The following is a 15,206-nucleotide window of genomic DNA, read 5'->3' as shown; positions in this document are numbered from 1 at the left end:
ATGAAATAAGACTTTCGTTATTCGTAACTGACTACATATTAACTAAGACTTGCCTGCCTGCAGCAATTGAGTCTACGGAGTAATCAACGTGACTTCTCAAACCCTAATCAGATCTTGATGCCTGAGGCACAACATATACAGACTGTTATCCACTAGTTATCCTACAGCGAAGCAACCTACTATGTAGTAGAGAGTGAAGTAAGTGAACACATGAAAAATGGCGTAATCCATGAACTTCTTGACTTGTCCAGGTCAAAGCGCCTCTTTGTTTCTATCATTCGATGCAAACCGGAGTTTTGGCCGTCGCCCGGAGTCATGATTAAGCTCCGCAATTCTGGGATGATTTCAAACTCATTCAGTCATATTCAATCAGCTGATTGCAACCGAAGTGTGGATGCGATTCATGTCCTTTATTCTCGGCTTCAAAAGAACAAGAAAAGTACACATCCCCAGCATCAGACGTTGTCACATTGAAAATTAGTTTCTAGAACGGAAAATTCAAAACAAAAAAAAAAAAAAAAGATCAAATTAGCTGGATTAAAAATGGCCGCTAATTAGTCAGTGATGTTGATAGCTGATTCAGCTAATCGGCGACTATGCATTCTTCGCACGTGGGCTAAGTCCGGTTATTCTTGCCTTTAATCTGTCGATATCGCAAGAAGAGGCTGAGTTGGCGTTTATATGCATACCAGTCTGAGACACTCTAGTTTGGTAATTTACTCGACACAGTTGTACCTTATACAGTGTCGGGAAGTATCTGGAATGCAGTCCGAATCTTTTCGATTCAGAGTCCAGGCAAAGAGATCAGCAAGCAAACAACTTAATTAGAGTACAGCTGAAACTGTGTCCGGCAGATCCCGACCAACAACAGAGTATTATTATATTATTTTCATATCGAAATAACCGTTGTTCCGAGAATAGCACGCGAATCCACTTCCTGGTCGCAGTCAAGCTGGATTAAGCTTTTTAGGGCTACGGGGACTCTTAGCGTGGTCACAACAGCGATACTAATCTGCTTGGGGTATGTCGCGTCTCGCAATTTGCTAGCGAGAACTCCGTACTAGACTTGACTAGTGTTAGTGGCTGTTGGAATTCTGCGGCGATGCTGCTACTCCTGTCCAAAAGGAGCCGCTTAATATAGGCTATCTATGTACTTAAAGTAGTGACTTCCACAGAGGTCTTTATACCCTCAAACAAAAATACATACATACATACATATATATATATTCTTTCTGTTTACCCTCATTCATTCTATTCATTAATTGACGACGATTCACCATCTCCGACTTCTCCGAAGCTTGTGATCCCATTGACTGTCTACTTCCAGCTCTATTCTCGACGGCTGTACGGCATTTCCAACTTTCTCCCTGACATTCTTTTAGTGCTACCACATATTCGACCCTTTGTCATACCTACCATCCATCAACCCCTCACTTAACCTCATTTTACTCTTCCCATGGATCTCCGAATGAATTGATTAGACGCATGAAGAATGTTGATCGCGTGCCGAAGTCACCCTATTAACCCCCCCATACATACTCACGAGGACATTTTGATGTCTGGTCGGGTAATCAACAGGTTTATCCGGCGGAGAATCTGAGAAAAAGCAAGGAACTCCGGAGTAGTTTCTAAGTGCGGTAGTACCAGACATACCAGGCGAAGGAGCTCAGAGCAATGGACAGTCAAAAGAAACCGGATTCCCTCCCCTCCTCCTCGAGAGATGGGGAATCCCACAAGAAGGGCAACCGCAGTACTCGAGCAAAATACTACATTGCTTCGATTACACAGCTTCTTCCGTTTGTCAATAGCAAGGATAAACCCAAACCTTCAAAAAGGAGGAAGATCATTTACTATGCGATTGTCGCTATGATATTCTTGGCCATTGTTGCAATCGGTTTAGGACTTGGATTGTCAGCGCGAGCTGCCAAGGATGATCATAGGTATAGCAACGTCGTCCTTCTGGACTATGCCGCCTACCGTGGGCATATGCAGGATAACGGTGTTTCGTATTGGAAGGGGATGCGATATGCGGCCGCGCCAACGGGGAGTTTGAGGTTCGCTGGACCACAGGAACCGGATATTGTACTTGAAGTTCAGGACGCTATTTCGGTATTTCTTCCCTCCGTCTCTTATATAGAGACTTAATACTAATAGACCAACAGCATGGTCCCTTGTGCATTGCTACTGGCACCTATCCCATCCCCAGCAGTCAGTCCGAAGACTGCCTGTATGTAGACGTCTATGCGCCAACTCATGCGAAAAACAATACCGCTCTACCAGTCTTCGTCTGGATTCAAGGAGGCGGATACAACTCATTGAGCAATGCCAACTATGACGCCACAGGATTGATCCAAGCATCCGATCTCAACATTGTGGTAGTCACTTTCAACTATCGCGTGGGTCCGTATGGATTCCTTGCTTCGCGTGAAGTTGAGCACAGCGGGAGCTTGAATAATGGACTCAAGGATATGATCAAGTTGCTGCAATGGGTGCAGAAGTATATCGGAGAGGTATCTCATCCTTCCCACTGCTTGTCCACCAGTAAGAAGCTCACAGAAAAACAGTTTGGAGGTGATCCCACCCACGTCACCATCGGCGGCGACAGCGCAGGCGCAGGAGCAATCACACTCCTCCTCTCAGCCTACGATGGCGGCAAGCAACTGGACGGTCTCTTCCATGCCGCAGTCGCTGAGTCTCAGTCCTTCGGTCCTCAACTCACAGTGTCCGAATCCCAGTTCCAATTCGACAATCTGACTGAACGCACTGGTTGCGCACGCCATGATCACCCTCTAAGTTGCCTACAAAACCTCGACATTGACACTCTCCAACGACATAATACGTTCATTCCTTATCCATCTGGGGTCCATCCACCACTATACCCCTACGGCCCCACGATTGACAACAATCTCGTATCGAATTATACATTCACTTTATTCGGCGAAGGGAATTTCATGAAAATCCCCGTCATATTCGGTGATGATACCAACGAAGGCACCGTTTTCACACCACACAATACATCCAGCGTGGAACAAGCCGATGGCTTCCTCACGGACAACTTCCCATTTCTGAATGATACCGAACTCTCAACTATAAATTCAATATACATGTCCCAACCGGACAACCCCGTCTATCCAAAAGCAGGTAAATATTGGCAAGGAGTGTCCAACGCCTATGGAGAAATGCGCTACATCTGTCCTGGTATATATCTCACAACTGCATACAACAACGACTCGGAAACGAGTGACACAATCTGGAATTATCATTACGCCGTTCTTGATGATAAAGCTAATACCACCGGTTACGGCACACAACATACGGTTGAAGTAAACGCAATCTGGGGTCCGGAATATGTCTCTTCAGGATCTGCGCCGAAATCGTATTCTACAACGAATGAAGGTATTGTGCCCCTTATGCAAGGGTATTGGACTAGTTTTATACGCTCGTATAATCCTAATACGTATCGTGCTGAGGGAGCACCGGAATGGAATACCTGGGGGAATAGTGCGGAGAGATTGTTTATAAAGACGAATGATACTCATATGGAGACTGCGCCGAGTGAGCAGTTGAATCGGTGTAGGACGTTGCAGGGAATGGCGGTTTGGAATCATCAGTGATTTATTTCCCTTTTAGGGTTGTCGATAGTTTTTTTTTCTTTTCCTTTTCTTTTCCTTGTACATATTGGCTTGGAAGTGTATATGTAAATATGGGCAGATGAGCGATGCTCTGATGATACCAGAACTAAGATTTTTGCTGCATATTGATTTCAATTGAATGCCATCCATGGATTCATAACTTTTGTTGTAACTGTATGCATGCCTATAAACCAGAAACTTATGTACACCCAAATTCTCAACGACAGGATTATTTCTTCCCCTGCCTCCACTTCTTCTCCCTCTCGTAAGCCTTCGCCTCTCTCCCCTCCTCACCTTGAATCTCAGCAATAAGTCGTCTATACTTCTTCTCATACGCCGCATCCTTTTCCTTCTTCTCACGCAACTGTTCACGCGCCACAAAGTTTGCATCCTTCCGCAACTCGCGCATTGCTCCTTTGCGTTCCCGTTTGTGCTCGGCTTTGAGTTTGTTGAGTTCTGCGCGTTCACGGTTCGGGTCGTAGTGTTTGTCGGGGTTGAAGTCTTCTTCGAATTTGGGTATGGATTGTTTGATTGCTAAGGGGCGATGGTTGTGGAGGAGTAAGGGCCGACGGTGGTGGTGGGATTGGGTTAGGTGGGTGTTGAGTTTGTGGAGGGTTGTGGTGAGTTGGATTGATAGTGGTTTTGAGGAGGCGGATTTAGCAAAGGATTTCTTGAGATGTTTAAGAATGCTTTTAGCGGGTGTGAATGTCTCTGTAAAGGCGGATTTGTCGCTCCAGAGATCGGCGGCTGCATCGAGTAATGATATGAAGGTGTTGATCAGGTTGATCTTCAGGTCTTCCGATGATGCAGTTCCATCGTCGGCAATAATATCCCAGAATCCAATCCTGTGAATATCACTGTCAATTGATGAGGACTTAAGTCGCAATGATTCCTTCGACTCGCGCATCAAGACAAACCCTACTTGTTGTGAGACCGGCGTCGGCGAAAGAAGACACAATGCATTGAGACAGTAATTCACGAACTCAGGCATATACCGCTTTGCGAGAGTTTGATATTCCAATGCCAATGTAGCGAGGTACGCTCCCGCCACCAGATCAGGTGCGCCACTGACAGTACTCTGACCGAGATATCGTGCAATGCACAGGTTAGCAGGAGTAACAACTGGATGGAAATGATCTGACGTTGGAAACACAGTCATCACTCCTGTTAATATCACTAGATCCGCAGGAAGAAGACTCAGAGGACGCTCAGTTGCCATCCTGCGAAGATGGTCTCGGAACGCATGAGCTACCGGTTCACTATTAGTCTTGGCCATAGAGTGAATATGTCGAAGGAGGTTCTCAACGATATTAAACGTCTCTGAACCGTGTTGATTGGCCATATAAGCCACATGTTCAACAAGGACTTTTGAGAAGACACCCAATTTCACCTTATTGTCGCTGTGTAATCGTGGGTGATATAAAGCTCGGATCCTCTGAACAATCACCGGTATATCTCTTGCTGTTGTATCTTTCAAGATAGCCAGAAACTCGTCGTGAGTCTGAGGACAGGGATATGTATATGCCAATGCATCTGTACTCTTTCCAGTAGTCGGCACGTCATTACTACCAGACTGCGTTCCTACCAAGTTCTTGAGCGATTTGGTGAACTCGTCATCCATGAGCCCTTCGTCCTCGCTTTCCTCATCTTCAAGACCTCCCATCTCCTCGTCACTCTCTTCAAAGGAGAGGTCTGCATTTGAATCCATATCTACAAGGTCGTCATCGATAATAAAGTCATCCTCGTCTTCAACATCTAGTTCACGACGAGGTTCGGTTTCGACTGCGGAAGTCAAACCAAACGCCTTGGCATCATCTGGTATGAAATCAGCACCTTCCTCCTCATCTTGTTCATCCTCGTCTCTTCCAGCTTCGGACTCGCTGTCCTCATCACCGCGCATACGACGCAGTCTCTCCAACTCCAACCGTTTCAGCCTCTCGGCTTCTTCTTGTGCCCTCTCTTCTTCAGTCTTGGTACGATCTGTAGGCGCTGATTTCTTATCAAAGGCCATTTGTTTGAGTCGTTTGTCATATTCAATATCTGCCTCGGTCCTATCCTTTCCGTTCAAAAGAGCAGCTCTATCCGGATTCATCATCGCAGCATCTTCCTTTGGAGCCTCGGGCTGCTTCGACGGCGCAGGCTTAACGCCACGCATCAGATCGAATATTTCCGGTAGACCTTTATCAAGCTCCGCTCGCAAGTCATCATCGTCTTCCTTGGCCTTTTGTCGCTCGTACTTGTATAGCTTCGACTTGGCGATGACCTCTTTCATAACCTCAGCTTTGGTCTTCTTTCGCAGCGGCTCCGTTTCCTTATCGGCTTCATCATCCTCAGACGCCATCCCCTCCATATCGTCAACCTCGTCCTCGGTAGCCAACGCACGTTTCCGTTTCCGACTCGACTCTTCATCTTCAGAAGATTCCTCACCGCTGATATCATTCTCGGCAAAATCGTCACCAGCAACAGCATCACCAAACGATAACGAACGTCCGCCGTGAGTCAACTCCAGTTCTTCTTCATCGTCATCTTCCAGATTGAACATATTCTCTTTGCGCATTTTCCTCTGGCTTTCACGGGCGAAACGCTCCGCCGCTCTTTCTTCAGGTGTCATCGTAGGATCATTTTCACCGAATCGTCGATCCATAATACTACCGATCTTATTGCGCGAGTGTAGTTCTTTGAGTAATGTTTCTCGTCTCTAAACCAATCGTCAGTCTCTTCCATAGAAATCCCTTCTAGTAAGTACGACTTACTCGCTCCTCTCCCAAAGACTTTGTAACTCCCGGTCGAGCAAAATTCCCCGCCTTCAACGATCCATCGCGCGTTGTAACATCAAACTTCGCATTCCGCGACGGCGCCTTTATTTCAAAGGGATTAAACTGCTCTCGAATCTTTGCCAACGTCGCATTTCGCTGGACACGAGATTGCCGTGCTTTGACGCTGTCCTTTTCATCTTGACGACGTTTCTTTTTTGACTGCGGTTGTCGAATAACTCCGCTATCTCGCAATGAAGCCTTTAACTGCTTCAGTTGAGAGGGCGGCATTTTTCTTATGTTGGTGTGGGATGTATTGATTTCGAGATCAAGTTGATTAAATCGAGCAAAGATGAAAATTTATGTTCACCGCCTTCATGCCCGGCACTTCATTTTTACTCTGTGCATGCAGATATTTAATTGGTTTGAAAACCTTTTTATCTCTTTCATTGGCTAATACCAAAAGCGGTGAACGTAGCTTTTTCGGACCACGCACTATCTACGGCCGGCTTAGGGTTACTAAGGGACTAGGGTTAGGGCTGTTTTATAAGAATTTTCTTTTTGTACCATTTTTAGGAGGCGTTAGAGATACGGTAGCCCTTCTAGAAACCCCATGGATATCTTTGGTGCTTGAATCTGTTTGGAACTTATCATCTATGAATGTGTAAGCGCATATAATTACGGGTTAGGGTTATTGCTAGTCTACGAACTTTTGCTTTTGCCTCAGGCACGATAAGCAAGCTTTATCTCCAATCAATCTCCTTCGTGCTTTCTTCATTCATCCCCACACTCTGTTTTACTGCTGACTATGGCACTACGGTCTGACAATTCAATATTATGGCTTGTTCTCGGTATGTTTATATAAACGTTTTTCAGAGGCTGTTATGAGCTGATCATTTGAAATCAAAGGTCTATCTTTAGGCTTTGTAGCCGCTCGCCGCATCATCCACGATTTATATGAAATCCGCACGTTGACAGAGATTACACGGCCTGAAAATGACGAACGCATGATCAGTAAGGGCACTGAAGACGGTATGCACATCTATACGAGTAAAATACGAAGATTAAGTACTTATCGAAATTCATAGCTCTCAAACTCGAAACACTCCAGAAACTGAGCGAAAGCCCGAGTTATGAGCTCCGCGGGGCGTATGTCTCTTACGATTTTAAGCACTTGGTGGACGCAGGTTGTACTGACAGCGTAATAGTTCTCTACGCATCATTTCAGAGCGCGCCACGAAGGAGCCTTCTTGGGATCTACTCCTAGAAGACCTGGCAGGTAAAAACAAACGGCGACGGAATCGGGCTGTGAATGCTATTCATTTCCTATTTGCCAGTCGCGCATGTTAGTATAACTGACCATGTTAATTTAGTGTCTACATACTAATATGATTTCTCTAGTATCTCGAGTCACTCTATCACCGCGCTTAAACGATTTTTCCACTTACAAAGCAATCGTGGACTGTCTGTGCAACTTCCTCGAGGAACACAACGTCGAATACACAACCACCGAGTCTCCCATTTTACCCAGAACACGGCCACCGGGCGAAAAGAAACTGCTGGCAACACTCAATATTCTTCTAGTTCAGAATATACCTGCGGCCCTAGAAGCTGGTGTTGTTAGCCGATGGCTCTCGAAATACCCATTCCCATGTCTCCGCGAGAGCACCACGACTACGACACATGGAAACGATTATCGCCGGAAAGACGTTGTCTGGCTCATGAAAATGTACTGGCCAGACGATACTTTTATGAGCTCTATCATCACAACGCTCGTTGGCACCCGAGAAGGAATTCGACAGTTACGGAAATACGGTCTGATGGGCAGCGTGATGGAAGAAGGGAAAGACATGGATGACCATGACGATGGCGGCGATGACGAAGATAGTGATGTGTGGATGATTAATGGCGAAAGTACAGCGGGGACAAGTTGGGTACCTGAGAGGTTGTCGTTCCCTGAAGAGAGTTATGAGGAACAAGTTCTTCGAAGACGGAGGAGAGAGGCTATGGTGTTCAGTGAGGATGGAGGGCCGATTAGGAGCGATAATATTATACAGCTCCCTATTTAATGTCTGGATGCGAAATGTATTTTATATATGGATGTATATATTATAGTATGGATACCCGATGCATTACGATCACGAACGATAGCCATATATATGATTGCATGTTTCTGTTCCCACAACCATATATTACAATCCTTTCCAAGCGGACTTGCTAACATGATCAATCTTCTTGCGACTGGGCTTTATCATACCCAGTGTCTTTAACTCTGACATAGCCCGGTAGAACAACATTAACGCGAGTCGCTCATCGCAAATACGACTTTCAGTATCACTGTCTTCGCCGCAGATAATGGTGGAGAATGCCTTCCATAGATCGAATACATTGACCAAAGATCCTGATTCGAGGTAAAGTTGGTAAAGGATAGCAGTTTCGGGTTGTCTTGCGGACAGATTTCCTCCTTCTTCGCCGGTTGTAGATGAGGTGGATGCTAGGTAGTCAAATGGTGTAGATAAAGCGCGCTCAATACTGAACCTAACGCGCGGCGCGAATGTGTCTCGTAATGGGTTTCGGAGGTCGAATACAAACACCTCATGCAGGAAGAGGTTTTGAGGATTGATCAGTTTCGAAGAGAGGCTTGTCTCGAAGTCCTCGAGGAACTTCTCAAGTACTTCAGTATAAGCGGCATCCACGTTGGATATCTTCTTTTTGGTTTTGGTCAGGTTCACTTTGTCTTGAGCAATCGATGTTTTGATGGTGGTGTTTTGATCATCATGTTCGCTGCGTAGGGGGCTGTTTGAGTTGTGTATAGCCAGTAAACTCTGAAGGTCTTCTTCGTATTGACTGACGTCCACGAGTGGTGCTGACATATTACTTCCCTCTTGGAGGGTAGCCAAGATGCCTTTAAAACTATCTGAGTCGATTTTCTGCAATCGACTAAAGAGGTCTTTAATGGAGGTCGAATTGCTTAGATCTCCAGAAAGACCACGAATGTACGTATCCGTATTGTTATTCACCTTGGTAAGTTGTAGCATGTTCTGAACCGACCGTAGTGTGTTCATAGTATAAAAGAGCTCTTTCATCTGAGTCAGTCCGTTTTCTATAGACTCGTGCACTTGTTTCCGGAGAGCGTCATCATCCACTAAAAGGGCACGGACAGACTCTGCTTTGCTTTCTTCGACTAATTGCTCGCAGAAACTGGTCCTGTCAGCTCATAGCTCTCAACTCAAGCGCTGGAAATCATACCTTCTAAAGGACTTTAAGTTTCGCACAGCCTCATACAATTCTTTCTGTTTCGAACTGAAGGACGATAGTAGAATACTAAGAGGATTGGCGAAGAAATGTGACATGTATGCATACTTGTCCGATTAGCAGTACTCAGGACATATGATAACAACACATACCTTGACCTCACGAATGAACCCTTCCGGACCCTGAAAGTGATCCCTGGCCTTCTCAATCAGAGATGTACTTAGATGTGGTCCGAGCCACAATTTCGTATCAGGACTAGCCTGCAAGGTTTCGTATATACGATCGATGGCACCTTCGGCTTCATGTATCTCAAATTGTTTTCCGTGCAGTAAAGCCACAGTAGACCGAGAAAGCCGGCCTTCAAATAGTTCAACAGTAGTTGAGATACCGAAAAGCAGAACGAGTGGTAGCCGATCAACCCAAGAACTAGAGGATATTAGCTCTTCTAGTCATGCTCAGCTAAATAATATAAAAGGTTACCTGAGCAGGGATAGTAGATCATTCAGCACGCCGGAATCGAACGCCTCACTGTCTCGGAATGCAAGCACCAATGATTTCGACCCTTGGCTTATGACATATTGATATAAGACATTTAAGTCATATGGCAACATTCGAGGTCCCTACATACCGTCAATAAGGTCTTGGACCATGGTGCACATGGCTTACCGATTTATCCGCGAACAAGTTCTGATATGCATCATTTCCAGATGTACTTGTAACAGCAGTTCTGATGATTGTCTTCAGTACTGCCTTGAGATTTGGAGCGTCCCCTGATTCCAACAAAATCACCTGGCCGGATTTGTCGCTAATCAAACGCCGGTGCAGTATGTCTAAAAGTCTGGGGAGAGCCGATACATTGGATCCGATGGTGACGAGGGACGTAGGAATGCATCCGTTGTAGCTGCATAGTCATTAGTTCTGTTTTCTTCAAACGTCACATGGTTGACGTACGCGTCCGGCGATGCGGTTTCCACAAAAGACGTGATATCCTTCAGGATTCCAGAGTCAAGTTCGTCAATTACTCTCTATTGACGAGTTAGTATTTGTCAAGTCTATGGATCGGTTTGATTGACCCTGCATCGTTCTTCCTGGGAAGACCACAGTTCTTCGAATGTTGATTTTCTCACATCTACCAAATCTGCTGATTCTTTGCCCCCGAGTAATGGAACAAATACTCGCGACTGGTTCTTTTTCTGTGGCTTGTTCTCAATGTTCGTGGAAACCTTGCGTCTTTTCGAGGACCGTTCGGCGTTGTCAGTAGGATGGTAAACGTATATACCCTGACATGAGCTGATTAGCATTGGCGTAAACAAATAAAATGGAAAACCATACCAAGTCCTCACTACTACCAAATTCACTGTCCAATTCCATATTGACTTCAAGAACTAAGAATCTGGAGTTTATTGATATTCAGGGAAGCTCATTTGACGCGAATGTGGAGCGGCTCAAGAAGCTCCGCGGAATTTATGGCGCTAAACCGAACTTGGCTCTGATTTTTGAAATCTTAAACTCGGCCATCGCTTTCCTCTCTATCGTTCTTACAACTCTCAAGTTGAATCTACATTCATCCATTTTCCCACGCAAATGGCATGATTTCTATCCTTCATGCTCCGTCAGGTAATCCAGGGAGCTGGGCGATTGCAATACCAGGCCGGCTCCTTCAAGTTCTCTATCGCAAAGACACCGATTTTATTTTGCTCGTTCTCCACCACCGCATCGCAAGCCATCCGATATGGCGGACCAAACGACAAGATCCGTATCTTCGAACAACCTTCGAGGACGAGTAGCAAAAGAGTCGAGATAGACCCAGATGCTGAAGCTACTGATGAGCGAAAAGAGCTGGAAATCCAGCTGGCGAAGCTGGACAAGGAACTTGTCGAACTCAGTAAAGGCCCCTTCGATCCAGATGGCCCTTTTATACAGAGCTTACCGGAGAAGGAGCGAATCGCTGCTCTTGAGGTCATACGAAAATTTGAGGCTGAACATGGCCCCATGAGCGATGAGACCAGCCTTGAGCAAATATTCGACAAGGATCTGGATGATATGATCAAGAAAGAATTCGAACAGATGGCCAAGGAAGAAGAGGATATATATGACATGTCAAAGCCAGCAGAATCCGACTCGGCCGGACGAGGTGGCGATCTATCATCTATGCATCCTTACGAATTACGATTTCGTAAACAACTTGAACTACATGTGGACAGTTCGGAGAAGGCGAATGCTCAGGAGCTTTGGAGATGGTATCAACGATGTAAAGATGCGATTCCATCTTTTCTACCCACTTTGGAGCAGGAAATATATCAGCTATTGTGGAATATACAGCTTCAGGGCCAGGTATCGCCTACCACTCGTATGACTCATATACGAACACTCGTTGAAGACCTCAATACAGCTGGAAAAGCACTTTTGCCTAATCAAGTCCTTGAATATATAAATGTGCTACATGAAGGGGGTGATACCGAAAACGCTTTACAACTTTGGGAAGAATCGCAGGCGATTGTCAGCCAAGGAGAGGGGGATATCAACGCGTATTGGAGCACTGGAGTTCGGCTATTTGCGGCACATGGCGATCCGCAGAGAGCCCAAGATATTGCTTTTGCTTTTCTCGCAAGTGGTGGGAGTCGAAATGCCCGCATACTTATCCCAATAGCTACGGCATGGACAAAGCAGACTAGTTCCCAGGCTGCTACGAAAGCCTGGGCAATTTACCTTCAGCTCAAGACCCTACTGGGTACCGATATGAAAATGGAAGATTACGATGCACTTAGTACCGCCTTTTTGAACGATGGCAAAGTTAACCTTGCTTTAGCTGTTTTCAAGGACATGATGATAACAGGAAAGGATCCTGCGAATGATTCCACGGCAATCTTCCAAAGAGCTATTGGTCTCAAGGGTCCCTTACGACGCTCGAACATCAAGGAAGAGGTTGTCAACAAAATATCGCTTTCTGCTCTGACTTTTCTACCTCGTCGCTTGCAGAGTAAATTCTTCTACGCTAGTTGGATGAAGAAACTTATTGGCATGGGCGATGTTGATTCAGCCGCAGCTGTTGTCGAACTTATGTTTGAGAGAGGCGTGAAACCGGATGCCATTCATCTAAATGGCATAATCGGAGGCTGGCTTCGAAATGGAAGCGCTACATCGAGAGACAAGGCTGAACAGCTCGGCTGGTCCATGATTCAACACCGGATCGATACTGTTTGGAGTAGGATACAACACTCGGAAGAGTCTACAAAGCCTTCTGTGCCCGAACTTCCAGGTGATCGTCGTGTACCGTCATTCTTGAAGCGGACGCTTCCTCCTGCAAACATCGAGACATTTTCCATCCTACTTCTCCATTATACACGTCGCGGAGATGATGACATGGTCAAATATTTAAACAAATGTCTCGGCGATGCTCAAATTCGGCCCAATTCTTATTACATGAACCATCTCCTATATGCCGAACTTCGAAAGCAGCACATTCACAGTCTTTGGGAGAAATTTCAACTTCTGACTAGACAAGTGGCCCCTGATCTAGAGACGTTTGCATGCCTATGGGACTGCGGTAAACTTCAATACGATCGATTCAGGACAGCGTACGATACACAATTCCCTACTGTGCGTCAACTATTTACCCTGATGATGCGATGGTATTCAACTCTCGATGCACGAAAACAAAAGATCACACAAGAAGAGTTCTCAAAAGAACTCTACGACCAGATTACGCTTTGTTTCTGTCTTTCAAAGGATTTGTGTGGCACTCTGGTTGCGCTCTATGTGATGAGGGATTTATTTAACTTATACCCAGACGAAAATACAGCTCGTATGCTGGTTCTACAAATTGCCCGAATAGCTAATAACATTAATATTGACGACAAGAACCATCCGCCTGGTACATCAAGGAGATCTCGAGTTCGAGCACGACGGCGTCTTTCTACCACACCACAATCAAAAGAAAACATTGAACAAATTCGAGACATCCTTGCCACTCTACAAACTCGAAAGGCATCAGTGCTCCAAGCCCGGGGTATCGATGTCCAAAGTCTTAGCGACCAAGAGCGAAAGCAGTACCAGTTAGAGATTCTAAGCGAACTGCTTATCTCGGTGATTGAGCGCACTGTCGTCCCCGCTGGTTCGGACCGGGACGTGAGAGCTCGGATTGTGGCTGCGATGGAGGAGATGGGTGTTCATCATTTGGCGATACGATTTCATCATGAGTCGTTGCAGTAATTTTTTTCGTGTTGTTTATATTCACATGTATATTATTGGATACCTCTCTTTTCTAGACTTGACTATATAGACTTAGTTGAACCATGCAATGACTTCATAAAGGTACACTAAACGAACCGCTAACACCATAATGCAGACTCCCAAAGTGGTTTTACATATCGAATATGCGTGAAAAAGAAAACATTAATTGCAATACAATATCTATTTCTTGCCCTTCTTCTTCTTCTTGACACTGCTCGTCCCACTATTGATTTTGGGTACTTCAGCCTCCACCAAAACACCATCATCGTCACTGACAGCCGTTACCGAAGGTGGTGCAGCCGTCACCGTCGTCGACTCTGCCTTTGCCGGCGTAGCAGATGCCGCAGTCGTTACAGCTGCTGCTGCTGCAGGGGTAGTAGTACCGGCCTTCTCAGCATCCAATTCCTTCATAAACCCTTCCTGAATCTCCGCTCTCCGTCTCGTCCACCATTCCACCTCCTCACCGACCTTGGATTGATATTCCTCAATCCGCTGACGGAACAAATTGTTCTGATCCATTTCTCGCGCAGATTGGAATATGACTTGGCCCCAGTTTGGTACATATGCGTTTGCCTATACCATCTATAAGCATTCCCACAAAATCTAACATATTAGTGGTAAGGAGGGAATACCTCTTGAACAACATCGCGCACTTCCTCCTCCATCTCCTTCTCCGCCCTCAAAAACCGCTGCCACAAATCATCGCCTACACTACCGCGCTGTAACAACAGGGACAAGGCCTGTTTCTGATCTCGAATCGCTATAACACGCTTAATATCTTCCGCAGCGCGACGCAACAGTGCCGCCTTGAGGACGGTTTCGGGTACAGCGGTGGTCTTCTTTTCATTCGTGGCGGCTGGTTGCTCGAGATGGAGCAGGGAGAAGTAAATGTCTCGTTGGAGGTGGGCTGGGAACCATGGTGCGAGGGATAGGGCTCTTGCTGTTTGGATATCAGTATAGTGTCAGCCAGAAAGGAAGAAAACAGAAGCGAACCTGATTTTCGTTTACGATATAGAGACGAGAATGTCGCAAGTGATCCGATCAGAATGCCTAGGTAGGCGAAAGGTATCGCGAGGCTGATCCAGTCAACCATTTTGAGATGCTGAGCGTGCTCAGCAGCGAGGTAGGCGCGAGGAGCGAGTGTTTGCTTTTGTCTGTTCGGAGTTGTTATATGTATAATGTGCTTCTTATTTGTGTTAGTTGTCAAAGTTGAGAAATGTGTTAAGTGAGACGGAACAAGGTATGATGGTCAATCGGAGTGTTCTCAACTCCCATTGGCCCGCAGACGGGAAAGGCCAGGTTGGTGCTTCAGTCCTTCCGCTCAATCTTCTTA

At 45.8% G+C, this 15,206-nt stretch overlaps 6 protein-coding genes across 6 annotated transcripts, besides 1 other annotated feature; 3 read left to right on the top strand and 3 right to left on the bottom strand.

Moving 5' to 3' along the window:
- Nucleotides 1-1,199: 1,199 nt before the first annotated feature.
- Nucleotides 1,200-1,226: a microsatellite.
- A 448-nt stretch (nucleotides 1,227-1,674) lies between these two features.
- On the top strand, nucleotides 1,675-3,754 carry TSTA_011320 (triacylglycerol lipase, putative; the record flags this gene model as incomplete). Its single annotated transcript, XM_002483212.1, has 3 exons — nucleotides 1,675-2,109; nucleotides 2,163-2,510; nucleotides 2,565-3,754. 3 exons carry the CDS (start codon nucleotides 1,675-1,677, stop codon nucleotides 3,612-3,614), a joined length of 1,833 nt encoding a protein of 610 aa, XP_002483257.1. The 3' UTR covers nucleotides 3,615-3,754.
- A 42-nt stretch (nucleotides 3,755-3,796) lies between these two features.
- Nucleotides 3,797-6,676, bottom strand: TSTA_011310 (rRNA maturation protein (Nop14), putative; the record flags this gene model as incomplete). The annotated part of the gene is made up of 2 exons (XM_002483211.1): nucleotides 3,797-6,330; nucleotides 6,386-6,676. 2 exons carry the CDS (start codon nucleotides 6,674-6,676, stop codon nucleotides 3,862-3,864), a joined length of 2,760 nt encoding a protein of 919 aa, XP_002483256.1. The 3' UTR covers nucleotides 3,797-3,861.
- A 495-nt stretch (nucleotides 6,677-7,171) lies between these two features.
- On the top strand, nucleotides 7,172-8,454 carry TSTA_011300 (uncharacterized protein; the record flags this gene model as incomplete). Its single annotated transcript, XM_002483210.1, has 5 exons — nucleotides 7,172-7,236; nucleotides 7,295-7,417; nucleotides 7,474-7,534; nucleotides 7,594-7,730; nucleotides 7,787-8,454. The coding sequence occupies exons 1-5, from the start codon at nucleotides 7,194-7,196 to the stop codon at nucleotides 8,452-8,454; spliced, it is 1,032 nt and encodes a 343-aa protein (XP_002483255.1). The 5' UTR covers nucleotides 7,172-7,193.
- Nucleotides 8,455-8,502: 48 nt separating this feature from the next.
- Nucleotides 8,503-11,011, bottom strand: TSTA_011290 (origin recognition complex subunit 3, putative; the record flags this gene model as incomplete). Its single annotated transcript, XM_002483209.1, has 8 exons — nucleotides 8,503-9,586; nucleotides 9,635-9,747; nucleotides 9,793-10,066; nucleotides 10,121-10,260; nucleotides 10,307-10,541; nucleotides 10,592-10,665; nucleotides 10,714-10,920; nucleotides 10,973-11,011. The coding sequence occupies 8 exons, from the start codon at nucleotides 11,009-11,011 to the stop codon at nucleotides 8,578-8,580; spliced, it is 2,091 nt and encodes a 696-aa protein (XP_002483254.1). The 3' UTR covers nucleotides 8,503-8,577.
- A 234-nt stretch (nucleotides 11,012-11,245) lies between these two features.
- TSTA_011280 (pentatricopeptide repeat protein) lies at nucleotides 11,246-13,852 on the top strand (the record flags this gene model as incomplete). Its single annotated transcript, XM_002483208.1, has 1 exon — nucleotides 11,246-13,852. The coding sequence occupies one exon, from the start codon at nucleotides 11,246-11,248 to the stop codon at nucleotides 13,850-13,852; it is 2,607 nt and encodes an 868-aa protein (XP_002483253.1).
- TSTA_011270 (translocation protein (Sec66), putative) lies at nucleotides 12,272-15,075 on the bottom strand. Its single transcript, XM_002483207.1, has 3 exons — nucleotides 14,867-15,075; nucleotides 14,506-14,813; nucleotides 12,272-14,446 (listed from the first exon to the last, which is right to left on the bottom strand). Exons 1-3 carry the CDS (start codon nucleotides 14,964-14,966, stop codon nucleotides 14,054-14,056), a joined length of 801 nt encoding a protein of 266 aa, XP_002483252.1. The 5' UTR covers nucleotides 14,967-15,075; the 3' UTR covers nucleotides 12,272-14,053.
- Between the last annotated feature and the right edge of the window lie 131 nt (nucleotides 15,076-15,206).

Source organism: Talaromyces stipitatus, genomic scaffold (genome assembly GCF_000003125.1).
Source record: "Talaromyces stipitatus ATCC 10500 scf_1105507295549 genomic scaffold, whole genome shotgun sequence".
In the NCBI taxonomy this organism is placed as follows: domain Eukaryota; kingdom Fungi; phylum Ascomycota; class Eurotiomycetes; order Eurotiales; family Trichocomaceae; genus Talaromyces; species Talaromyces stipitatus.
The sequence above is the reverse complement of the archived record's forward strand: the minus strand, read 5'-3'. Positions and strand labels throughout refer to the sequence as shown.